We start from the raw sequence: 27,482 nt of genomic DNA, 5'->3' as shown, positions 1-27,482 counted from the left end.
TCATTTGCTACTAAAATAATATCATCCATCCCCTCCATTCGCTTCCGGAGTGTGATGATTATACCTATTTGAGCATTTTACATTTAGTGTATTGGCTCTGTTTTACTCTAGAATATTCATGAAATCTTAGTTCGAACTGAGCTAATTTCACTTTCATAACCCAACTTTTCTGAAACGTAGCTGTTGTTATCATTTTCCCAGTTTTAAATGGAAAACTGCTCCTGCCATACATCAGCCAGAATCAGACCACAAACATGAGGCCACTCGACTTCTTAAAGCTGGCATTTTATCCGGATTTCCTCCTGTTTTGTTCTTTTCGCCTCCACTCTAATTTGTATTGATCCGAACTGCAGGTGACTTCTATCGCTTTTTCTGAAATGAGGCATCTGTCTCAAGCACACTAGCCTTCTCTGACCATCCCCTCATCCAGCCTGCCCCTCCACCCGCTACCCCTCCTGAACACCTCCTACTTTCACTTCCTCCAGTTACGTCCCAACCAACCGGGTGTGTGCTAGATGCTGGAATAAATTAAATTGCGGCGCTATGGTACAGGAGGGAGGGAGAGAGAGAGGAGAGCGAGAGCACCCGTAATGCCATTCACACATTCCGTGCGCTGGGAGTCCAGCCACTGTCAGCATCATCAGCAGCTCTCCCTGCGCCCTGCATGCGCCCCGAGCGCGCCCCTCTAGCAGAGAGCAGAAATGAGTTAAGAGGACGTCGGCTCGCCACGCTTCTCCCACCCGCGCATTCACCGAATCCAAGTCACAGCGGTGTGTTGAAGTGACCAGTGTGCCTGTGAGATTTTTGACCCCCTCATCTTAAACGCGTTGCGGTCGCTGGAGTGGACCTACAGTGCGGAGCGCACACCGCTGGAGATACCGCTGTGAGAGAGAGGACCGCGCTCTGAGGAGGTTGGATGTTTTGTTCCCCAGATTGTTCGCGAGTTTGAATTTGTGAGCGAAATCTTTTCTACAACAACAACAAAAATCTTATTTTTGTTTTCAAATGCCACCCAGTCTGCACGCCCAGCTGAGCCCAACTTTACGGTCTTATCAGGGGATTTTGCGGAGACTAATTCCAATCAGTCACGGACTCCAGTACTTGCAGAATCAGGTAAAAAAACAACAAAAACAAAAAACAAAAAAACAAAACAAAGAAACAAACGAAAAAAAAAACAACAACAACATTGAACCTTTTAATAATAACTGACTTAAGGCAGCGAAATGCACTATTTATAATTTTTTTTTGTAGGTTACGTCGTCCTAAATAGATTGTTAACTCACCCTTTTCATTAGCTTCACTGTCCACAATGCAATCTCTAAAATATTTGCTCTGCTCCGGCGCTACTTGAAAAATGAGCCCTCTCAGTTCACCTTTTTTCCCTCATCCCAAACCAAAATTACTAATTAGTGCCCTCTGTGTCCACGTTGTCTCAATTGCTCTCCGTCTGCCTCTTTCTCCTCCTTCCAGCGGGACTCGTCAGCAGTGCAGGGAGAATGAGGAGTCACCGGGGCCGGGGGAAACAGCATGAGTGGCCCGTGCATCTCCATTAGACTGACGGCCCTCATGTTTCTATGGAAGTGGTTATCACTAAGCCTGCTCCAGAGCTGGTTGGTAGCAGGGGCCAGTGCCGCGGACCCTGCCGGGTCAGGCTTCAGCGGCTCCACTGGGCCCCTGGGCTGGCTCCTTTCGGACAAGGGTCCTTTTCACAACTCGCAGGAGTTTGTTGATTTCACAGAGCGCTACCAGCAGGGATTCACCACCAAGTACAAGATATACAGGTGAGAGACGGCAGTGGCTGTGTGACTGCTGCAGAGCTTACATACCTGAAATAGAGGCTGTTTTTGTCAAGTCAAATAGACTAAATGTAATTATTCTGATTCATGTGGTCTTGTTTGGAGTTTTCCCCTCTCCTTCTTCTTTAGAAAAGGGTATACTAAGCCTAAGGGTATACTAAACAAGAGATTATGGTATACTTTTCTTTAGTTTTTAAAAGATGCAGATTTAGTGGGTGGTGAACTGGGGGATGATGTATTGAGAAGATTACTTGCAGGTTTGCATACAAATAAAAGCACTGCGTGCAGTTTGCACAGATGCAAGCATCTTTGGGTGCGACTGCTTGCCTTTTTTTGTTGGTAGCAGAGACATATGGTTTGAGTATGATACAAACTCTCAAAATGCTGCATATCAGTGGGAACTCAAAGTGGAGATACTGCAGGGGGGTTTGGGCAAAGCAGTGGGACATAAGAGATATCTGGCTGAGCTCGCTGATGTGTGACAGGATGGATTCAAAAAGTGTGCGGTGTGAAGTGTAGTGGGTGTGTGCTTTCGATGCAGCGGGGTATTGTTTCAAAGCTTGCTGTGATGTAATTTTTCTTTAGTTGTTTTTATTTTATTTCCCGACAGGAGTAGAAAACACTGAGAATTTCAGAGATGAAAGCTAAAAATATTACTCAGCGGTCTCTTGGTTTGGATATATGGCATAAAATGGTGTACAACATCCATGTGGGGTTTTTTTCTCCATTTCCACAGCTTGCGTTACAAAGGAAAGGAAGGCGATTTTGCCACTGTCACCAGAGTTAACACATTTAGCAGATTTTTTGTAAGTTTTTTACACAAGTGAGTGTACGTGCTCTCATATTTCCCTAAGTTTTACTGTCTTCGGAATAGAAACGTACCTCCAGCATTCAGAGTGTGCACTGAAACCGAGACTGATCAAATTCTGTTAGGCTGTGGGTTCAGTCGGTGTGACTTAGCACAGACTGAAAGGGCAAGGTCTGGTGTATGTTTGTTTGATGGCTATATCATCTTATGCAGTCTATAAATCACCATCCTAAGTAGGCTGTGTGCGCATTCCTGTTTTGACTTCAGGGTGTGAATGTCCTCTGGAGGTTGGAATAAAAAAAATCCTTGTTTTTGATGTACATAAACATAAACAGTTTTTTTTTTAAATCACATGCTTGACTTCACGTCTTTTGTGAAAAACTGATGTGCCAACAACAATGGCTGAAGATCCTCCACGATATGTGAGAGTGCAACTAGGTGTGCTTACTTGAGTGTCTGTATTTGCGCCGGTGTGTGCCAGGTAAGTGCTTTGATAGTCTGAGATGGGAATAATGCCGGGGTGTCCTCAGCCGTGTGGCAGAGGGGCTGTTGCCAGCTGAACAGAGGTTTGACTGACACTGGCATTTAGCAGCTGACAGGGGCGACAATGCCAGGCAAAGACAGAGAATGTAGCGCTGCTGGCTCCCCAACATCCATCATTTCCTCCTTCACTGCCTCTCTGTTGGCATCGTCTTTCCATTTCCCAGGACGTCTTCATATCTGCTTTTCTCCTTGCTTGCTCTTGTGCCCTCCTGCCCTTTCTGCACCCCACCCAAGTGCTGCAAATCTAACATTTGCACACAGCTAAAACATGCTCTCAGATTCTGCCAACTTCTAGACAACATTCTCTTACAGACAGTATGACTTTTTTTTGACCATCAGTTGAATATCTGATAATGCAAACTTGACAGGTCTATAACCGTCTTTTCCCCTCAGGCTACAGTGGCCTTTTCAGTTTCGCTCTAGAACAGTACGATACCTAATTAGAGCAGAAATCCAATAGAAACTCAAGTGAAAAAGGTGAAATATCACCATGTTGAATAGAGTTCCTGCATTGTCATTTAGTTTCCTGGGCTGAAAAAGAAAAAAGCACAACTCTTTCGAAGCTTTAAATATCTTGCACTCCTGGCACTGTCATCCTTCACTGAGCAGCTGAGGATGCTGAGAAATGAAGAGATCAGAAGTGCCTTCAAACTGCAGTGGGATGTGCTGTTTGTTTGGGTTGCGTGGCTCATAAAAGACTCATGAATTTTAAATCTTTTTTATTTAAAAAAAGAAAAATCTAGGCAAAAATAATCTTTTGTATTGACCGACAACAGCGTCCTGCTCCTTGCAGACACTTTGCAGCCTATTATGGGTCAGTAAAAGTCCCTTTATTGCCTCTTGAATCACCAACACTGTGTGTGAGTCCAAAACTGAAGCTGGCCTCAATTCGGAGCGCTTTCCTTAGTGCTTGTGCGGATTCCACACCTCCGAAGTATAAAGTATATGTACAATACAGGCACGCACACCTAAAGACAGATGAGACATAGCAATATGAACTCAGTCTCAGTATTCACCGGGTATGAGGGAGGTTAAATTTAAACATTAAAATGTAAACCCCGTCTCTTCCTTTATCTCCATGTCTATGTCAAGTTCTTTTTTTTCCCTGCCCCCTCTCCCTACCTCCCTTACTCCTTTTCTTCCTCCCTTGTCGAATGATCTCAAACCAATTGCTCTCCCTTGCTCATAAATATTCTCCAGAGCTCAGTTGGCCTTTCCCGTCAGGGGGCAGGGGAGAGGGAGTCAGGGAATGAGGGAGAAGGCTGTAGGAGATGGAGTACAAAAAGAGAGAGAGAGCGAAAGAGAGAGAGAAGAGAGGTAACACAGCTTTATCCCCCCCCTGCCGGCTGGTCATCGCACCAGAACAGCTTGTAGCCTTTTCCAATTGTATGCTTTTTTTTTTTCTTTCTTTCCAAAAATTAACAATTTAGTTGAGTATAATTCAGAGTAAAAGTTGTAAGGTTTTTCTTTTCTTTTCTTTTTTCCCCCCATCGCCTGCCTGGAGTGCATTAAAAGGCAGATTAAAAAGCTTAGAGATTTACAGCTTTATGTCGCAGCAGTGTAAATGTGAAACATTGTAACAAATGTGATTTTCAGACTGCAAATCCTCTGAGTGAAAGAAAGAAGTTCTCTCTTTTCAAGGTCTGATCAAACGCAATAATATAATGGATTCAGTGGATTCAAAAGCAGTGAAAAACAGGCATAGAGGCACTTAACGATATTACTTGCAATGTGATTGGAGAAAAAAAAATACACCTGTTATGTCAGGCATAATGGGGGTTTTAAAATGCCCGTTTATTCACTCGCTCTTTCTCTTCTCCCGGCGTGGGTCGCAAATCTCGCAACAGCTTTGTGGCTTTTATTTTATTACTGATGGCAGTCGGATGATTCCAACTTTCCTTGTCCGGCTTGTACATCTTGGTTTATTTGAAAAGTAAGTGAAGCAATAAACAGCATTTCTTTTCACTGCTCCTTGTTCACACTGATAGTGCGAGATGGAATTTTAAGATATTTCTGTGCAGTTGCTGAATACATGTGCATCACTGCTGGAGGGGAGGCTGTAAAATTAACAAAAGTATGCTTCAGATTAATTATTGAGCAGCTCTCGGTGTTGAGAAATCATCTCTGCACATGTGGGAAGCTCTTGCGCCATGATTTCTTGAGTGCAGTCGAGCCATATCCACAGACAGTAGCATATTAGTCAAAATGTCACCTCCTCCCTTCTTCTTCTTCATGGGCCATAACTTTTATATCACGCCTCATCTCCTGTGTTTTCTCCTCTCTTTTCTCCTGTCAGCCTAGTAGCTATTACAGTGACTTCATTTGATATAAGGAGTCGTCTCTTGTAATTATGGAGTGATTAGTGTTTCAATTATATGCAGACATGTTTGTGGAGAGGATAGGCTGCCAAGCCATGATGTTCACAATACCTGTCATTTGACTTAGCCTATTGTTGTGTTTATGACTTTGCTATTGTGTTTTGAATGCTTTAGATGGGAAAGCACATTTAAAAGAGATTATGAAATGGGACGGAATAAATGGGTTTACAACTGCAATGAAAAAGCAATGAACAGCAGAGAACAAAAGAGAAGAACAAAAGGAAGAAAGAGCAAAGCAATGTAATATCACAGTGCAATGCATCATAATACTATAGTAAACAATGCCATTAAATACTATCAGTGCTCCTGAAAAGATTATCTAATATTTTAAAGTAAAAAAATAACTCTCTTAGCCTCCTAGGACCTGGCATCCACATATGTGGACATCAGATTTTGGGTTGTCTAGACCAAAATACTACATTTTGCTCTGCAAGGGCCTGATATCCAGTTACGAGAACATTATACTGACACTGTTCTATTGAAATTTTAAACGAATATCCTCATATGTGGATCTCATTTTTCTCAGAAACAAAAATTAGGTAAAAAAAAAAATCTGGTAATTCTTTGGGACCCGATGAATGTAAAAACAATCAGCCCAAATATCAAAGAGAAATTAAAAATGCATGCCATGAAAGAGTTTGGGTCTTAGGAGGTTAAAGCCTCTGATAAAGGCTAAACTGTAAAGTTACGTTCTTACTATGAAAATCTTGTTTCCATGCAGTGTGAGGCCATGTTAGATGGCAAGAATTACTATTTGATTAGTCTAAATTTATGATTTCATTCAGTAAGTCACCAATTTAACTTTATAACAAAGATGTGGAAGAGTGTACTGCATCAAATGCTGTGTCTCCAGTTGTATACTTCGATAATTACCCTTGCTATTTTTAGTATGTAAGTGTTTTCACACTATCAAATACAGCCAGATGAAGTCTGTTGCAAGGAACCAGATGGCAGTGAGAAACTTAAATATTAAATTCTGTACCCCTCGAACCCTCAGTGGTAACCATCTTGGCTCTGTAATGGAAAAGAGATCATCACAATTTTTTCTGCCAGTAGAAAAAGGATAGAAAGTGGTTTTGTAGCTAGCTATCTTGCTAACGGTCTCAGATGTTTGGTTTTTGGGTTTTCTTTTTACCATTTCAGGCAAAATCAGACGTATGCATATGTTCTGGTGCTGTTATGTGTTTGTTCACAACAGCTAGCATGACAGTCACAAATATTGTAAATGTCATATCAAGAACATGCACAGATATTCTTAATGCGTAACATGCAAGTGTACTAATTGAATTCAATTTAGTTTTCTTTATATAGCATGAAATCAAAACACCAGTCACCTCAATATGCTTCAAAATGGAGATACAGTAAAAGTATAGATGGTTGTGTGCAACGGTATTATTGCCATTTGTGCGTTGTTCAAAGTACATTTAAATGCAAAATAATTCAATAAGTAGTTTTATGACTTAATCAACTCAATAAATAAACAAGACTGTTAATAGCAGTTTTTCAGACATGCTGTAACATTTCTATAATGATTTATTACAAGATATCTGCTGTTTATTTATGAAACTGTTTTTTTTTTTTTTCAAATTTTTGAGGGTTAGATGCCAATGATTCAAAAAGTTAAGACATTTTTACCCCTCACACACACTATTCTATGAAGAAAATGTAGACCAGCTGCAATATGATTTATGTGGGATCACATCAGAAACATTGAACATGCAAATTACAACCAAAAGTGAGACAGCCAGCTCCGGAGCACCCTTTGATCAGCTGTCACCCAGGTCTTCAAACTTAAGACCTTCTCTTTTATAAAGACAAGACGTCAGATGTGACCCTGGATTCCTTTTGAAAGGTAAAAACACAGATCAGTTGTCAGAACAGTGACACATGTAGCTTTAAATTGCATCACACCTTAATATAAAAGTATCAAAATGTGCATTAGGGCAACCAAGGTGCAGCTTACATTCCTCAGGTCGTATATCAGGACTAAAAATCTATGAAGAACCGGGATGCATAATGTCAGAACCGCATTTTAAGGGACTCTCCATAATGCCCACTTTAACAAAACCCATTTCTAAGCCATCATCTTGAAGAAGTTCGACCTTAAGAATTAAAAGGAAGCATAAACAATTTTCCCTTTGCCTGGAATGTAGGTGCTTATTGGGGACATCTCCAAAAAGACTGGAGGAAATAAAAAAGCTCTTACAGAGGACAAAAGGACTGTTATGAATCTATTACTGCTTTCCTGGGCTCATCTTTTCTGTTACTGACTCATACGGCAGTTCGTATCCAAGCACTTTGTCTTTTAATCATATTTGCTCTTTTCACTTGATCTATCAGTCTGTATGTTCTGTAATCAGTTAGAAATCTTAATAATGTTTAATGACTCATCCATGGAACCAAATATCCTATAATCATAGAAAGCGCAATAACTTTTCCAGAAACTAATATCTCTATGGACACCCATTCCAGTTTTGCAGTAGAAATCGAGACTCTTCAGACCAAATAACGTCTTTTCATTCTGCTGTTGTCCAGTTTTGGTGAGCCTGTGTGAATTGTAGCCTCAGTTTCTTGTTCTTAGCTGACAAGGGTGGCACCCAGAGTCGTCCTCTGCTGCTGTTATCCTATTTAAAGGTTGGGTGTGTTGTATGTTCAGAGATTCTCTTCTATATACCGTAGTTGTATTGAGTGGTTATTTGAGTCTGATCATTTTCCTCTGACCAGTGATACGACATTAAAATGCATCCCCTTTTGTGGGGTTCATACTCTGCATGGTAGAATCTGCCATGAAACGAAACGGCATCAAGGTTTAGAATCTGCCAGAGTAAGAACCTCTGAGCGTATCGATTCAGCATCAGAGTCGTAATTTTCTCTGATTTATTACAAACAGATTACGTGTAATTGCTAACTTGACCCAAACCGATATCTGACTGGAGCCACTGACTCCATGCTGTTGCTTGACAAACCAAAGTTGCTTTAAATATGCCAAGTGACTGTAATGGTTGCAGACCTGGCCCCCATTTCAAAGGCAATGAGATTGCAAGTTCATTGCACTGTCACATTAACTTTGGTCACACTACGCTCTCCAACCATTGTGTTCTCTAGAATCATGATTGCAGCAAATGCATTGCTGTACACCTATTATTCCGATCTGCCACAAAACACCGAGTAGACTTCCTGTTAACCAACTGTTAACCAATGGAGGTGTCATCATGGCATCTCTGCCTCTTCATACAGTTCCAAAAAACTGATAACCTGGTTAAGGTCTACTAGGGTGAGACACTTCTCATTTGTTTTGCCTCAACAAATATTATGCTGTAATAATTAATTTCTGTTTTGCCTTTTACTTGTATTTTTTTTCAATTTCTTGTGTGGTTTGTTATTTGTTTCTATAGTAGCCATTAGTTAATAGCACTTTATATCTGCTTCAGCTATATTAAAATGCTTTATAAATAAAACTGGCACGGTACAGCAATAGTTGTCATCTTATTGTTAGTGTGTAATTAACATTGGCTGAGCAGTTCATGTTTTTCGTGGCATTTGTATGCATATAAAGAGGCTGAAGCTCCAGCAATACTCAAAGTATAAATAACAGCTTTCAGTCGTTTCAGCCTTTGACCTCCACCGGGGTCGTAAACGTATTTCCGTGCATGTGTGTCATTCTGTCTGTAAACATAATAGCTCAAAAAGTTTTTCATTAAGTTTGTTAAAACTTTAAAAGGGTGCAGAGTGGAGTCATTGTAACACTGCAGTAAAGTTTGCCTTACATCCCCCCAGGTCTTCAAGAACAACTTCATGATTTATACTACTTGGATCCTTAGATTTTTACAAGTGTGGTGTGTATTGCCAACATTGGGAAAGTATCATATAAAGATTTAAAATATCAGGTCATATTTGACTTCTGAACTCTCCTTCAAGATCAATAGATAATAATACAAATAATGCTGTAAAGAGGTATTTGAATTTTTTTTCTTACATAAGCATACAGGGAATAATATGTGGAGATTCTAAATATCATGTTTCTTTGGAGGTCATTTATTCAAGCTCAAAAAACGTCAGATTTTTATAAAATGTCTTTAAACCTATGCTTCAAATTCTGCTGCCTACAAACACTACAAACAAATGTAGTGGCAACGTTTAGGAAATGGTACTCGCATATGGCGATGCTCAAGTGTGACATTATAGTTTGCATCCATATATCACGTCAAATTTGAGCTTTGTCCTTAATTTTACATTTCACCTCCGCTGGTTATGTCAGGTATATTGAAATTGTTTCAACACAGCAAAAAACAAAAGCCCATACTTTGCATCAGAAACTTCTTAAAGTATATTTAAAAAGAACAAAGATTACAAAGTAAATACATAGAAAATACAATACCACTCCCTTAAAAGTAAATACTGCCCAGAGAGTGAGCTGCCTTGGTGGAGGTTTGCAATCATGGATCAGTTGTGTCAGCATGTGAGCCATCAGAAGTAGCTTCAAAACACTTCATTTCAATAATGATATAAAACCCATCGTCTGTGGAAGTGTAGTCAGCTTGTTTACTGATGCTGTTTAATCATTTCCACATTTAAGCATGTTTACTCGCTTTCACATTTCATAGAGTATCCACAATGAATTAACCTGCTTTAAACTACGTTTTCAATTTTGATGATTAAAGATCTTTTTATTCAGTTTTTCAGTTAGATCTACAAATTTAAAACTTATTGTTTGCAAATTAGAATTGAACTTTACTGTGTAAAAAAAATAAAGGTCAAAAGTTGATCTTGACGCTTTGACAGGTATAAAATAATGTGCTGTACTTAGTTACTGTTGCTTGGGGCAATATAACCACTGTCTTTGTTTATAGATTGGAGAACATCGAGTACGTTTATGTGGCAATATATTTATTCTCCCCAACAAAAGAGTAAACTGTTAAATATTATTCTAAACAGAAAAAGTGTATTTTCAAAGACAACACTTATTTCCATGTATCCCCATTAGCCATGCAAAATGATAACCCTGATGTGTAGGTCAAAGGTGGGAGTTCAGCCTCGCTTTCTTTACACCATGAGCCCTTTTTATGGGGATCAGGGCCATCATGCAGATCAGAAAAAAATGATTAGTAGTTGCAATATCCTGTTAAAAACTGGTGCAAAGTGAGAAAGTGAGAAAGTGCTCAAATGCGTCATTTTTCTATAACCTATTTTTGTCCTTTAGGATTGCAGGACCGACCAAACTTAGAAGCACTGAGGTTTGATGTAATGTGTTTCATACACCCAAACCAATACTCTATCATTGCACTTTACTAACAAAGACATTCAATGTCATGAAATCACAGATTTCGAGCAATTTCAGGAAATTAAAAATCCAAGCTTTTGCCTGTTATGTCTTATAGTTACGAAAAAACGAAAAACAAAAACTGAATGAATACAGTTGGTTCATTTCATGCTTCATTATTTTGCCATTTCTTTAAATTCCGAACACATTCCTGTGCTTCCCCTCTGCCTCTCCGCTTGCCTGACATACACGGCCTAATCAAATCTGACCTTGTGCTGGTGAGCGTAGAATGCATTTGCGCGCAGAGGCTCCTAACTGCAAGGGTCTTGTTTGTTTATAATCAATATATTATTGTATGGAGTAGTTTCTTTTTTACATATTTTATTTGACTTCATTGCATTTTATTTTTCTTTCTTTCTTTAAAAACTATTACAGAACATATCCAGGGAGATCACGGGTGTTCACGTTCTTCAAATTTCCTTCCATTTTTCCTCTATTCATTCCGGTGAATTGAAGTATGTTCATTATCCTTCAGTTTCGAATACATCCTCAGGAAAGAGGTAGAGCAGCCCCTTCTTAATCACCAGCGGCAATGATAGTGACAAGTACTTCCTTCAACTAGAGCTTATGGCTTCTGACAAGTGTGGGATTGGGGAGTTATAAAGGACAGAACAGAGATTTATTGGTTAGAAGTCTATGGAAACAGGTTTTATGAAAATGTCTCTGTATTAGTATTTGAGTCAAAAACGTATGAATTGCTTTGAACACTAATTTAGGATTTATAAACCTGCTTGAACATACTATTGGGCCCTCTAACAGTGAGCTAGACTTTCATATTAGGAAAAACCAACTAGTAGATTGAAAGCAGAAAAGTCAGTTTTCCTAAATGTCCAGCTAATGTCATGCCTCAGCACATGTACAACTTTTAGGCTCAGTTTCCAGATGTGGCTTAATCCTAGTTTTAGACTTTTTTCACTCCTAAATTTAATTTTAAAGATTAGTTTTAGTTAATTAAACCTAAACTTTTTAAAAATATTTTTTTAAATATAGAATTTTAAACTAAAGCCGTGTCTCTCTCCTCGTGTACCTCGATACAAATTATGCTAAATGATCATTTTGTAATCAAAGTACCTAAAAGCACCAACACAGTCAGTTCCTTTCACTTCAGTTCATTGATCTGCCAAGATCAGGGAAGTCCACTGCATACACCTGGAATTCATGTATATCAGCTGACCAGTGTAGAAGAAAACAGTTACTGAAGCTGCTGTCAGCATGCACACACTATCCTTATTTACATGTCGGGATGCCATGCTAAGTTGCACCGATAACTAGACAGATAGCATTGTAATATTGGCATTAGTAAAAGTGTTATATGGCCATAGTGAAGGTAGCAAAATCTCATATACAGTGGTCCCTCGTTTATTGCGGGAGTTACGTTCTAAAAATAACCTGCGATAGATGAAATCCGCGAAGTAGCCAATCTTAGTTTTTACAATTATTATAGATGTTTTAAGGCTGTAAAACCCCTCACTGCACACTTTATACACTTTTCTCAGACAGGCATGAACATGTTCACACTTTTCTCTCTTGTTTAAACACTCAAAGTTCAAACCTTCGTAGTACAATAAGTCCAGTATTATAGAATAAAACCAAAGGCACCCGCAGCTGCCTTTGACGGTGCAAAATATTTCGTCGACATTGGGAGAAAACTTACAAACATACAGTACAGCACTTCAGAGTCACACTGCTAGCAGTTGAAGATTTATGTAAATCTGACAAGCTGAACACATTCTGTACTGTACAGGAGACACGGCACGAGATTGATTGACAGTGGTCTACAGCCAATCAGGACGCAGAACACAATGCGCTACTAAAAGAAAAAAAAAGCATGCAAAATTGCACAAAAAAATCTGGGTTATAGCGAGGGACCACTGTACTACAAAGTTAAGACAGAACAATAAATAAATAAATAATGAATTAATCAAAAAATGTGAAGAAAAACTAAAGTTCTAATCTTCTCCTGACAGATTTGTTCACTTCCCATAAAAAAGGAGACCTGTTGTACAGTTTTATAGAGAATTGTAGGAATAATGTCCTGAACCGTTCTTTATGGCAACTGATTAATTTGGTTTAAGTGTAAGGGAGAATGATCTCTGCTGGCCCTGTAGTGTGGAATGAAGCAGGTGTGATGGATTGTCCGTGATGGAGAGCAGTTTTCTTAAATGACCTTCTGTCCCTTACTGACTCGCGCGCCTCCAGATTTTGGCCCAGAATGGTTCCAGCTAGTTTGCTGATCCTGCTGACATATCTGGCATTGCTGCTGCCACTCATTAACACAGACTTGTCGAAGATTTCTAGGTCTTACTGTACACAGTGCAGCATCTGAGCTTCCCCACAAACACGCCTCATCTCCTTCTCCTATGCAGCATCAATGTTGGTCCTCCAGTCCTTTCTGTCATTCAGGTGAATTCACAAGCATCTGCAGCTATTTACTGTTTTCAATCTCCTCAGCCATCTTGGATATTTTTTAAATTAGAAAACAGGGAATCTGACAGTCATTATGGCAAATTACCCAAGGGTCACCTGGGTGATGTACAGTGGTGTGAAAAAGTATTTCCCCCTTAGTGAGCATACTTTGTTAGCATATTTGTCACACTTAGGTTTCAGATCTTCACACAAATTTTAGACAAAAATGACCCAAGTAAGAACCAAACTCACACCGCAGTTTGCAAAGACGATTTCATTTATTAGGTTATAAGAGCTTTCCAAACCTACCAGATCTATGTGAAAAAGTAATTTTCCCCCTTGTTAAATCATGAATTAACCACATTTTTGGAAAGAGCATGGGTGTTCACGTCCTTCAGATGAATACTGCCAGACACCTTGAATTAAGAAATCATTTATATTGAACCTGTGTGACAAAGTGAACAAGATTAAAAGATTTTAAAAAGCAACACATGGTTGGGTAAGGTCAGTGTTCATGATTTAGAAAGAGAGTGGGCATATGGGGAGCTCCAAGGCGAAAACCACTGCTGATCAAAAGTACACAAAGGCTCGTCTCACATTTGATGATCCCCAAGACTTTGGGGAAAATATTCCGTGGACTGACATGATACAACTGACAAGTTTTTGGAAGGTTTGAGGCCCATTATGTCTGGGTTAAAACTAATACAGCGTTTCATAAAAAAGACATCATACCAACAGTCAAACATGGTGGCAGTATTGTAATAGATTCATTAATTCTGCTCCCTATCAAAAAATGAGGATTTTTGGCCATTATTTTGTGTCAATATATCAGGGTTATGCAGCAGGACGATGATTTAGACAAAGACTTATCAGATTAAGATTCTTTTGCATGACCTTATCAGGCCGTTCATGGTCAAAACACCTCCAAAATGACTGAATATGACTCTGCAAAGAGCAGTGGGCCAAAATTCCTCCACACTGATATGAAAGGCTCATTGTCAGGTCTCAAAAACGCTTGATTGCACTTCTTGCTGCCAAGGGTGCCATAACCAGTTATTAGGTTTGGGGGGCAGTTACTTTTTCACACAGGGAAAGGCAGGTTTGGATAGCTTTTTTTTTTTTTACCTTAATAAATGATTGCATTTTGTATTTATTCGGTTGTCTTTGTGTAATTATTTTTTTTTTTTTGATGATGTGAAACATGTAAATGTGACAAATACGCCAAAAAATCAAACTTTTTCAGAGCTCTGTATTGTAAGATTCGGATGTAATGATTGCAGTCAGTGACATTAAAAACTGCATTTTGATAGAAATTTGAAACTTACAAAATCAATCGGATGTTATTTAGAATAAAAAATGAAATTTAATCTGTGATTTTGCAAAGTTTTATGTGTCCACTCTTAAGTTCTAAATATGGACCTGTCAGTGGAAGAATGTGACTAATAAAACCTTTAAAACTGTAAGAAAATTATGGTTATGAGCAGTTACAAGAAGGGAAACAATGTCTTTGCTGCCTGTTACTGACTTTGATGGCTTGACTGGCTTTGAATCTTGTCTCGCTCTGTGGCAGACTGATCTACACGATTGTCATGGAAACCCAGAAATAACTGTTTGGTTGACACATGGAAAGACTTTGATAATATATTTAAAATTGATGATGTTTTTAATCAGGCTGTTACTGTTAATTGTTTGTAGTCCCCCAGCTTCGATTGCTTCCAGCTTGCCTGTCAAGCGGGCCGATGTTCGTGCTGTCAAAGAATTAGCTGTTAAAGAAGTGTTTTACTTACACAGCAAAGAACGGACCAGAAAACAAAATCTGCAACTTGTTTTGGGTTTGAATCTTGTGTTCTGAAGATGTATTGTGCAGAGCTACAGTATGTCATACTTTGTAAAAGCCGCTGCGTGCATGCTGTCGACAAAACTGTCACAAAGAGCAGGATTTACTGTAGCTGGTCGCCCTTCAACAAGCTCTTTGATTTATTTGTGTATGAATTTGTGAGGTTAAGTGTGTATACACAGTGTATTGGCCTATTAACAGTGTGTGCATGCCTCATTATGTAGACAGTGTGAGTCCAAGCATTCCTGTGTGAGTCCGCATTTTGTGTGTGTGCGCTTTGTGTGTGAGAGAGAGAGAGAGCGAGAGACATGTAGTCCCTTGTCAACAATGTTATGACAAACTGCAGCACAAAAGGGATAAGCAGCTTCCATATCAGCAAACCCTGCTGCCAATCATGATCTTGCTCTCTCGAGCTGCCCTTGCTTTCTATTATCAGAGGTGTAGTTGTATTCAAGGAAGCCACAAATCATTAATGGCAGCTGCCTGTTTGGGGAAGCTTTTGCTTCTTACAGTATGCAGTATTTCACAGTTTCTCAAAACTGGTCTTTAAAAAATTAAAAGTTAAAACGAATGCTTCCTCTTTCTTCCAAGAAAACTTTAAATGTTAAAGCTCTGCTAAAAAGGGAACATGAAAAATGAAACTGACAGTGCCTATTTTATCCAAATTGTTCATTTAATATTGTGTAGAGCTGTAAAAATGGTTTTTCTTTGGTAATAAAAGCAAGTAATAAGTTTAGTCAGATACATTTACGTCAAGGACATGACCATTTTTTCAAATATTGTTCTCTGGTTCTTTTAGGGACTTCTCAAGGAATCTGAGCAACAAGAACACACAGACACACCTTCACACGCATGCATGCACACATACGTGGACTGTAAATGCAAACTGGCATGGCATCAATGTGTTAGTGACTCCAGAAGTACACAAGGTGCACATTTGCGTCACTGTGTCTTTTCTGTCCTACGTGGCTTCAAATCAAACTAACAGCTTTTAAGAAGTGGAGCTTTTTCTCTGCTCAGCATCTGCTATTTTGGAATTTGATCGGATGCTTTGTCCCAGTCCCGTGCTTGACTTCCTGACCTCCTCACGAGCTCTGTGCAGCTTCACATGATTTCCTACAAAAATAGACTCAGTGCATAATTTTGAGCATCTTATGGGATCCTTCTGAAACGTGCTGTGGAGGAACGATAAGCAATTGCTTGAGTGGGTGCAATCAGTTACGATGCAGCCGCCCTGAGTGGGATTCACTGTTGGTTATTACCATTCAGCTGTTCGCTGTGAAACTTTAAAATGAGCCGAAGATAATGCGATTTTTTTTAATGCTCTGCCCAAACAGTTCTAACACAATGCTTTATTACTGCAGTTAATAAACGCTTTTATTTTTAAACAAAAAGGTAGGCTGCTGTTTTAAAGTCATACACAAATATTAGTTTCATTCTGCTGTCAGGTTTTCTGACAAATTACGGCTAGAGGAGAATCACATTAAAAGTTTTCTGGGCATAAATAATAAGGGAAGTTGAAACATGAGTGATTAAATTAACCATTCAACACAAGTTACTAATGTTTAAAAGGGAAAAGAAAAGTGGCTTCCACCAAAACAAGCAATGAACTGGGATAAAAGCTGAACAAAAAAGTAAGCTAAAGACTCTCCTAAGGAGTAAGCGCAACACGATTCCACAGAATGAGTCCACAGGCACCATGCTGCACCTTTTCTCCCAGCCTTTGTACTCTGTCCCCGACGGCCGAATGGAGACAGCCGTGCGCAATTACCTGCTCCACGGGGGAAAGGCGGTACCTGAGACACAGGAGACAGAAAGAGCGAAACAAAACATAACATGCGGCACTAAGGCCATAACACATTCTTTTAGAAGACAACCGAGAAAAAAAAGACAGCGATTGGTTGTTTTCTGATGAAGACAGTGAAAATGAGGATTGCCAGTATGGGTTACAGTTCTGCTTTCAGGCTTGTTTGTGTGCTAGAAGTGACAGCTGTCTCTGAGAAGCCACGAAACAAAAGTACAGGCAAGCGTCAAATTAAAGGAAATAACACCAGAAAGTGTCTTTGTAACGAGCTGAGATGCCATATGCACAGCTTTGCATGGATTCTGCAAGTTTTTTGGAAAACTATTGTAGAAATTGTCTAATATCAGAAAAAAATTCTCAACTCGTTGAACTCGACTTACATGATTTTTGTGAGGGACCTGTTTTCTCCTTCTGCTCTTTCCTCTCCTCACTGGTGAATCATTTGTCCTCCTCATTAGAAAGTTGGCGGGGGTTTTTTGGTATAACCAAGAGAATGTTTCATGTCATGCCACATCATTAGTTAACTCAGTGGAGATGTAGGATTTTTAAAGCCTAACCGACAGAAGGGACAGAAAGATGTGCCCTCACTTGGTCCTTTGTTGATGGTCCAGGGAAAAAAAGAAAAAAAGAGAAGAGTAAAACTGGTGCAAAAATCTAAACTCACTTGGTTAATATTATATTGAAAGCCATGTTTTGACTAAAGGGTATCCAACTTGAACAAGTCTACCTAACTAAACACATTATACAGCTAGATGGCTTTAAAAGTATGTAATTATAACTCTTGATTTCAAGGGTGCACAATACTGGAAAATATCCCTACTAGTGTCCAGCTGCTGCTGCAGTGTCACTAGCAATATTTTTAATAACACAGTAATGATACACATCAGCACGACAGCTCATTTCTTTTATTATTGATTGGGCATTTTGCCTCTTTTAGACAATGACAACTGAGAGAGACGGGAAGAAAAACAACAGGGAAATAATTTCCTTGTTTTTTAAAAAAAAATGTCTTTAATCTTTTTAAGTTGGTCATAATTTTATTCTAATTGTTTTTAGCATTTTGTGTTTGTATTTAATAATGTCTATTCCATAATTATTCTATAATTACACAAAATAGTATTAAAGTATTATACATACAGTATTATTTTAGCTTACACTGCATAATTTTGCATTCACAATTCATACATACGCTCTACAGGAGTTTTAGATTCCCACTGACACAGGTCACACTCTTAGGTGGTAGTCGAGTGTTGGAAACGTGTACTCGAGTATCACTTAGTTGTATCAAAGGCATGAAAAATCCAAATGAACAGGAAGCAGTATGTTGCCTTGTTTATAGGACCTCTCAGCGGGTTTAATAGGATTCTCACAAATTAATGGTCTAATGTTTGTTTGATGTTGTTGGACAAACTGTGGCAATTCTGCAAAGCGTTCACAACCAGCAGCTATTAACTACATCATTACACTCACTTTCCCCGTCTTGATCTTCCTTTCTTCCCTAGTTTGTTTATCTGGTGCGTCAATGACGAAAAGAAACGGGGAGGGTGAGAGTCTGTTTTCTCCTCTCCCATCCCACTCCCACTCTCATTTCACTCTCCAACTCATTTTTTAAAGACGGCATCATAAGTAGCTCAATTAACAAAGTTGATGGGAGCCGCTATGAAGGTGTCTTTCTGGGATACGCTCATTACGCAACTGGCACGAGTAGAATTTCTTTTGATGTCACTCAAAAGAAAAGCCTCTTTGTTTGTAATTCTTAATTTCTAAAAACCATTTCCCTGTTGCTAATGATGCATGCATATTGAGAAGGATCAACGTCACATCAGATTAAATGAGGAGGGAGAAGCAAACTGGAGTAAAGGGAAAAAAAATGTGACATCGAAAGCGGCGGAGTGTCCGCGGTTTGCTCGCAAGGTTTTCTAAATACATGTACATTTGGTTTATCTTACTGAACGGAGCATGAAGGACATTTCTCTCATTTTGCTCTATTCTCTTTAGGGAGGTCCTTGAAATAACTTTGAGTCTACATCAAGCAACTGTTTTGCACAGTGGGTTATTTTGGTATCTGGGGTAACCCAGCTACAAAACACAACAATATGTTCTTACTTAGCCCTTATTGATGAGAAGCATGTGTTTGTTAATCGTGATAAAATAATAATGATGAAGTGCTGCTAGCAAGTTTTTAGTTCTCCTTTAAGTAATGTTTTAAATAGTGAAATGAAAATGTTTTTTCAATTTACTATTCATCAAAATTTATTAGCAGTACTATTTGTCTCTTGCCCTGTTTTCTTTTAATTTAATACAGTCCTGTAGCGGCTTTAATCACTATGAATGAAAGGTCCTTTTTAGGTCTTTTTTAAAAGAAATTACAGATTAATGTTGCCATGGCTATGTTCCAGGTCACAAATACAGAACTGTGCAAAAGTCTTGAGCCTCTCCTTATTTCTTTATGGTTTTGCTGGGATTCATTGCTGCTTTCAATAAATGGCTGCAAAGATGCTGTACATGGAAATACAGCACATAAGGTAAAAACAGAGTTTGCACATTTCTAATGAGCTCGAAAGTCAATATTTAGTATGACCACCTTTATTCTTCAACATATCCTGAACGCTGTTAGGCAGGCTTTCTTTAATTTCTTTAAGTAGCCTTCAGGAGTACTTCTCCAAGCAATCGTCGTGGAGGAGTTTGGCCTACCTCAGCCCTTTCTCTTTGTTGCCCTGAAGGAAGGAACACAGGAACAGCCACTCTCCCACTGAGACCATTTGTGATATGGGTACAATATCTGAACAGTGAACAATAGATGAACCGCGATGCATCTCTCATGTCCTGTGTGAGGTCTTTACTGGATTTTTTTTATGTTTCATAAGGCCTTGACTCTCAGATACAGTTCATCTGCGGTAGATAGTTTTTAGACCTGTCACTTCTTGTTTTGTCCTCCACTCGTGTAGTTTCCTCTGATATTTTAAGGACACCCTATATCCCATGCTGAGATATGCTGTGTTTTTGGCTAAAAGCTCTTTTGGAATCACTTTTGGTGCAAATATAAATATATTTATGGCTGTCATACTGCATCATTTTTGGAAATTTGTAGATTCAACTAAAGAAATGGGCACAAATTATGTGTTTTTGCCACAGGCTGCCAGTAATAAAGCTCCCAAGGATAGTAACTTAAAACTGGTTCTCTCCTAAGTTGTGTATTAAACACACCTCTTAATTTAGGTGTGTTATTCATGTTTGATTCCTTCATAGGTCAATATTAAGTGGAAACTATTGCACAAGAATACTTTTAAAACAATACAAATTTAGTTCTTTGGAAGTAAAATATCAAGAAATGAAGTGTGGCTCAAGACTTTTGCACAGGGCTGTACCTTATTAATGGAATGTACTGCTGCACAGATATAACAAATAAAGTGAAGATATCTATGAAATTTTCATGTTCATCCATAAAATGCCAATAGTGAACACAAGCTCTACATAATGAATCAGTTATTGCTTCCTCTTGCAACACACCTGCCATGTGAGGGCCATTTGCTCAAGCTCAGTCAAGAATTTCAATTTTATTTCTTGCAGCAATTTAATTTTTTAGCAAGAGTAAAAAAGTAACAAACCTAACCAATAACAAAATTGTGCAAGAGAGGCTCTCATTTACCGGTGTGAACAGGATCTAATTGGCATTTGGAATACACCATCATATAAACAGTAAACATAAGCTGTATGAGAGGAAAATCATATGTGAAAGGAAAGACAAGTATATCATTAAAGAAAGGTACAGTACTGCCTGATGTCAAAGGTGAAATTAGACTTTTCTGAAGCAATCGGGAAAGAAAAGTATTTAATTAATGTCATCCCCTTTATACCACTGGCAAATGTGCATTAATTATCAAATAGGCCAAAGTTCTCTCCAGTGTTTAAATATTGGAATTTTCTTTCTTCATGAATCACAGTTTGAATCCAGAGTTTCGTTGCGCACTGGCGTGGACCTAACTGCTGTAAAGTCATTACAGAGTACCTGAGTAAAACAGCAAAGAAATGAGAGATGGTGGAAAACTGTCTTTAACAGTAATTGCCTCGCTGCCGGAAAGAGTGTACGAATACAAGCAGAACACCTGCAAAGACAAGTCAAGCTTATTTTTCTTTCTTTGTGACATTTAATTGTTCTTCTGGTGGGTGGAAATGAAAATGCACTATAGCTCGCAAGAATTAACTTGAAAGAGACACCAAAAGAGCCGTAGACCCGTAGAAGCTATGAGGATTATTCATGCCAACCTAACTTACAGACACAGAATAATTTTAAATAAATTATATTATAAAAACAAACAGCCAAAGGAGAAAAAAACCCTGTATAATAAATCTGTTTTTGCAAAATGTGCACATGTGCGTAAATGGCAGAGGTTCAGATTCAAGTGTCATTAGTCTCAGTACTGTATACAGATCAAGGGCAGAGGTTTGTGTTATTAATCAATTACATGATGCATTCACACAATGTTGATCGAGTGTGACTGGGTTGCAGTTTGTAAATGAGCCAAAGACACGTTCAGGCTAATTGATCAACATCAGCTGATGTGCAGGTCCATTTGAGATTATTCCGACTTGGTTTTATATGATTACTGAGCAAATCTTAACAGATGTATCATCACAATGGTATATTTCTTATGCATTTTTTTTTTAAATAAAATGTGTATGAGGTCTGAATCCTTAATGTCATAAACTTTCAAATGATAATGTACTCTTTTCTACCTGTCATTAGGGACGTACCTTTTACCACAGTTTTATTCTAAACAAGCTGTACTGGTTTTTACAAAGACCAGAATCTCTGGCAACAAATTTGTACCTTAATATAAAAGTAAAAACTTGTGTGTATGTTGTTGTTTCTACATTTTCTTCAGTCATACACTTAGAAACAGCCTGGCAGTAATATGGCTCTTCTCAGCTTTGCTTATCTCACATCTGCACTTAGGCACAAGTAGAACATCAGCAGGTTTAAACCCAGAACTTTCTTGCTGTAAGGTGACTGTGCTAACATTGCACCACCTTGCTTGAGATTTACACGACAAATACAGAATGAAACTTGAAGAAAAAAATGACTTAAATGCATTTCAATTCACTTAAAAGAATCAGTAAAACCTTAAAAATCTAAGAATAAAATTAACATTTTACTATTTTTAAAAAATATTTCAAAACATAGACTGTCTCCTGATACTGCAGCTTAAAATCTGGAGCAGATGGTGTGATTATATATATACATATACATTTCATATATAGATATAGCATTTTTGGGACCTGAAAAGGACAGATAGATATCTTGAGGTCCAGTAATTTTCAGATTGAATAAAAACAAAAAAGAGATTGAAAAAAAGAAAACCCTCCAATCCTACTGCTGCTTTAAACTGATTCACAACAAAGTACACTTTTATGTTTTTAAACTGCATATTCTTTAATGAATATTTTAAAATATTGAATTTCCTTGCAGTAATTCCCACATTAACATACCTTGGGGGAAGATCAGAAGAAGCAGACACTGTGTGCTCAGTGACATAGTGAACCGACTGAAGTGTGCATTCCTTTGCTTGTTGCCATAATTCAACTGTATCAGCAAGCTATTCGCTCAGTTGATTCTGTGGTTTGTTATATTGGACACTAAGACGCCCTCAGGCAGTCCATACCGAGTGATGTATCTGAGACATCTGGTGATGGACGAGTAGCGGGGTACGAATCCCATGCTCTGATCATGACCTGTGTCGCTCTCCACCTATTGGTTCACACAGCACTCCAGCTTGCTCAGAGGGGGGTCTGACAGGTAGAAGCGCAGGAAGCCCCCTGCTGCACAGAGCTGTGGGTAAAATAAGCCTGCCTATTATGTGTGTGTGTGTTTGTGTGTGTGTGACAGGGTATTCCAGTTACTAAACTCCAGTCTCACTGAGAAGACTAAGGGGTGAAATAAACTTGCACTCTTCCATGAAATGCAAGATCTCTTTGTGCGTCTATGTGCAAAATGGTGAGATTGAATTGCAGTCTTCGTCAACAAACATGTGCGCGTGTGTGCAGACACTGTTATTCTGCAGCTTAGCTGTGACGCCGTTCGAAAATGTCCATCAGTGAGCAGGATAGCGAGGCAGTGTGCCGATCACAGCACCGCTCTCCTTCTTTCTCTCTCCATTGCTCCCTCCTTCAGATGGCCCCAGCGGATGGAAAGAAACACTAATGGCCGCTCGTTATAGAGAAACACCGACATGAAACAGGACTTAATGAGCTGTTTTCTGTTTTGTATTTTTCTCAGGGGGTCATTGTTATTGGTGGAAAATTGATTGGCAGCAGGCCCGCACCCATGGGGACTATGCGATGTTCTGGGCGATAGCAAAGTTGTTGCAGCAAGGGCAGCTTTGTTCAGATGTTTGAAGCTGCAGGGTGTGTGAATGCACGTGCATTTATCTTTGCATTTTGAAGCTGGCGTGTGTGTGTGGAATGTAGGGAGTCTGCTCGAGAGGGAGGTGATAAATCCCAGTTTTCACTGGGTTCTTTGTAAGGACATTTCAAGCTGTGAAGAAGTCTACAGCAAAAATTGTTTTTTGAATGTTTGATAGATTACTTCTTATATATATCACATAAGCTGGTAGCTCAGGCATGTGGAAGTTGTCAGTATTATCCTGTTATCTTTTATCTCCTTGTGAAATCCTCTGAAAGATACTGAAGCTTCAGTTACAACACAGATTACGTCTTCCTGAAAGAAATACCTAGCAAAGCAGTGTGTAACAACAGAACGCTATTTAACCTTCAACAGAGACCTACAAAGAATCAACACTAGAGCCCGACAGATTTATCAGCGGGTCAGTATTATCATTTATTATTAGCTATTTGTCATTCTATCAGTATCCACATTTATAAAGGCAGATAAGGAAGAGATGGGAGAAACACCCTTCAACCTTCAACCATGTGAGTGGTGCATAGTTTACCAATCAGAGGGCACGCTGCAACTTTCCTGTTGGCAACACACGTACTGGCAAACTACAAAGACGACAATCAGCTAATCCCAGCAGAGTTGAGTAAAAAAAATAACTACACTGACCATATGTTAGGGATATTTGTTTATGTTTTAGAAAGAAAGAAGAAAAAATTATAAAAATACAGGAATATTGTTTTAGTAATACTGGAGTTTTCAGGAATATTCAAATCTCAAATTCAACTTTTATTTGCCACATACACAATCATACAGAGTACGACATGCAGTGAAATGCTTAATGCTGTGCAATTTCCGACCATATACAAGTAAAAAAATTAAAGTTAAAAATCAAAATTAAAAAGGTGAAATCAAAGGTGAAAATCAACAGTGTGCAAATTGACAGTGAACAGCCAAAACAGTTATGAGGTATAATATCGAAGTACATTATTTTGTTATTAAGTGCATGTACAGTGATGTGAATATTGGATCTAATTAACACACAAACCAGGGTGTGGACACATTTGTGAAAATGACAGTTAAACAGATAAAGTAGATTTTGTAACAAAAATCATCTCAACATTGGCTTTAATATTGTGGGCAATAAAGAAGGCTTCTGCATCTCAGAATAGTAGTAAAACAATATGAAGCTTAATAAGTTAGGTAGGACTTCGTAGAGTGCATTTATTTATTTGTTTGTTTGTTTATTTATTCATATATTTATTTTTTCGTTTACTAATTAAAAATCTTCTGGAGTTTCTGAGTGTTTGTTTAATGACAGTGGTATATTAGTCTGGCGACCTACAGCATCTAGGTTTTCGGATATTGTCATATTGATAAAGACTTAAAAATACAATATAGTATGCAATTATGGTCCCCATTTAATTGAAGGTAAGCATGGAAACTGGTGAGCACCTTTTCAGTGGTTAAGGTTTTGTGGAAATTGTAATATAAAATGATGTCTATAATGCAAAAGAACTGACAGGAGGTGCTGCCGTGTTAGAGCATCTTGCACAGTGAACCATTGCACAATCAATTTTGAAAAAGGGATAATGTTGGACACAATTAAATACTGTAGAGATGTTTTTCAGTATTCTCTGCTGAGTAACAGCAACAAAGGAAAATAAATAGTTATCTTTTTCTCATCATTCTAGTATTTCTGGTAATATTTGTTGACGATTTTAATCTTAGATGTTCTGTTTGGGTTTCATGTAACATATATCTATACATTAATATATATAGGTGTAAAAGTTAAACAGGCTCTGCAGTGAATTTAGAAGTTTAAATTTAAAATTAAAACAAAAAAAAATGCTTAATTTTCTGAACCGATGGTGTGTAATGACAGATAACTTGTCTGAAGCCTGGACTTTTGCCTCACAAAGCCTATGCTGACTTACTTTTTGAAACTTTGGACATTATGAGTAATAACAATTTGAACAGTTTATGCGTAAAAGAATATAAGGACAAGCAATAAAGGTTTATTGTTTTAAAATGATTTCCCAGAACTTGATGATTTACTTTAATCAACTCATCGCAAGTAATAAACCTATCCCTAAAGACATTTTTGGAGAAAGGTAAAAAAGACTTATCTGGAAACATTTAAATAGTTTTTGATGTCTTCCAGTGAGAACATTTAATTTCTTTGTTCCCTGATTGCTAACACTTTGGAGATATATTCAATAAAACAATATATGCATATTCTGATTGCCTACAATTAAAGGAAGGGTTAAGGTTGGGGTTGTTGCAAATGGAGAAATCAGATCTCAGAGGGTTAAAGTTCATTTGGTTTTGTAATCCATCTTTGAGAAGACATGTTATGCTTGTGTTGCAGCCATTCTTTGATATAACAGTTTTATTTTACCCTAACGCCTCGAGCAAATTTCCCAAAAGCCAAGTCAACTACCCAATATGACTGAAAGGTCTTAGATTTCTCCCCTGCTAGTTTGCGGGAAGAACCTTATTTATTACCAGCTGTATTTGAATAGCACTAATCTATGCATCAAGCCGCAGCACTCTGTCTGCACTTGGTAGATAAAGGCAGCTGGCATACTCCAAGGCGAGGCTGAATATCAATCGACTACAGATGAAGCCTGTTCTCTCCAAAAGAGGTCCTAAAAGCAGCAAGACTCCACACATGATTACAGACTGTCCAGCCACAGCTCCTCAAACAGTGACTGGAGATGTGAAAAGATTGCTCTATTATTTAAAATTGGTGGAAAAACACAATATTTTTTACACCATGGTGCAAAGCAATTCTGTGAACCGGAGGTAGGAACAGCATGAGATCATTCATCTTTTAAAGAGTGGCACACATGATTCACTTAGAGGTTATGCATACATCACATTTTATGCCCAGCAAGGAACAGTTCTGAATATGGGCCTCATTGTGAGGGGTAAGCTGTGTTCTGCCTGCTTTAAAACGGCAAGGGACCCTATTTTCATTTCTTTGCAACTACTGTTCAGATCAATGTGGTGGATTTAGTCTTTGCATTGTGTGTCTAGAGGAAATGTCCCAAAACAGCCAAAACAGAGATTCTTCTCACGTATTGACAGCAAAGGAAAGACTAATCAAGACCTTATTATGGAGGAGTCCATATAACATTTGGCTTCTGCTGGACTGTTTTCAAGTGAGCATGAATGCAGCATTCATGTTGTTGTTTTCCTTTGCTTACAGCGAGCATGTGTTTGTGTGACATTGCAGGGAGTTTGGCCGATGGAAGGTGAACAGCTTGGCCCTGGAGAGACAAGAGAACAATGGCTTTTCCTTGCCTCTGGACCCCGAGTTCCTCCAGACCATTAGGCAGCTGGGCAGGAGGCCCAGTCTTAGCGCCATCACAGACAACATTATCAGGAAATACGGGACCCACTTCCTGCTCTCTGCTACACTGGGAGGTAAATAAAGAACACAGCTTGTGGTTATCTTTGCTTTTACTGACTTGCCTTAAAACATGCGAATAACAAGGTGATGTTTTAGGAAGCCAGATGAACACAGCCTTTTTTACACAACAAGAAATTTGAACCCTCTGATGTCTAAGTCATCATAGGTGTCAACCATAACTCTGTCCCTAGCCCAGTAACCACCGGTGACGACTTAGACCACAGAGGGTTAAAGAAACTTTTTTAGGATCTTTACAAGTATTTCAGCTTGAGACCCAGAGTGAATTTGACAGAGTGGGGGGAAAAAAGCCTCGTGTTTTGCTTGTCTGTTGAGACTTTGGAGCATTTTCAGTTCCCTTTCATCTTTAAAATTCTCTTCTCTACTTCAAAACCCAAATAAAAAATGCTAAAGGGACTTTCATTTTTTTATTTAGCTTCCCAATTTTATCGCTGTAACTTGTGTTCCAACAACTATTCTATTGAAAAGAACCAAGTACATATGCAGGCGCAGTGTCTCTGTCTGCCTATTCTTGTTGCTTTTGACTTTAGTCTATCAAATAAGCAAATTGGCATCAAGGGTAATCTTCAGAATAAGAGTAAACCTCTAGCAGCAGGGACTGTCAGTTAAACATGTTTAATGCTCAAAAGCTTTTCGCCTTGCGCTCGTTCAACTACTCTAAATATTTAAGTTAATTTTGGCCAAGAATGTGGAATCATTTGTATGTTTTTTTAAATGCTGATTCTCTGACTCAACATATAAAATCTGTCTTTGAAACTGT

General features: G+C 38.6%; 1 protein-coding gene across 2 annotated transcripts in view; it reads left to right on the top strand.

Annotated features, from left to right (window-relative positions):
* The first annotated feature begins 501 nt into the window (after positions 1 to 501).
* Positions 502 to 27,482, top strand: part of brinp3a.1 (bone morphogenetic protein/retinoic acid inducible neural-specific 3a, tandem duplicate 1) — a 60,223-nt gene continuing 33,242 nt past the window's right edge. The window contains exons 1-4 of one of the 2 annotated variants that reach the window (XM_005458274.4): positions 502 to 911; positions 1,017 to 1,113; positions 1,471 to 1,781; positions 26,528 to 26,718. In XM_005458274.4, coding sequence (XP_005458331.1) covers positions 1,528 to 1,781; positions 26,528 to 26,718 — 445 coding nt within the window. In that variant the 5' untranslated portion in view covers positions 502 to 911; positions 1,017 to 1,113; positions 1,471 to 1,527. Of the gene's footprint in view, positions 1,114 to 1,470; positions 1,782 to 26,527; positions 26,719 to 27,482 lie in introns of both variants that reach the window. The other variant, XM_019347005.2, reaches the window with a different exon arrangement.

Source organism: Oreochromis niloticus, linkage group LG17 (genome assembly GCF_001858045.2).
Source record: "Oreochromis niloticus isolate F11D_XX linkage group LG17, O_niloticus_UMD_NMBU, whole genome shotgun sequence".
NCBI classification, from domain to species: Eukaryota; Metazoa; Chordata; class Actinopteri; order Cichliformes; family Cichlidae; genus Oreochromis; species Oreochromis niloticus.
Note: the sequence above shows the minus strand (reverse complement) of the source record. Positions and strands in the feature narration are given on the sequence as shown.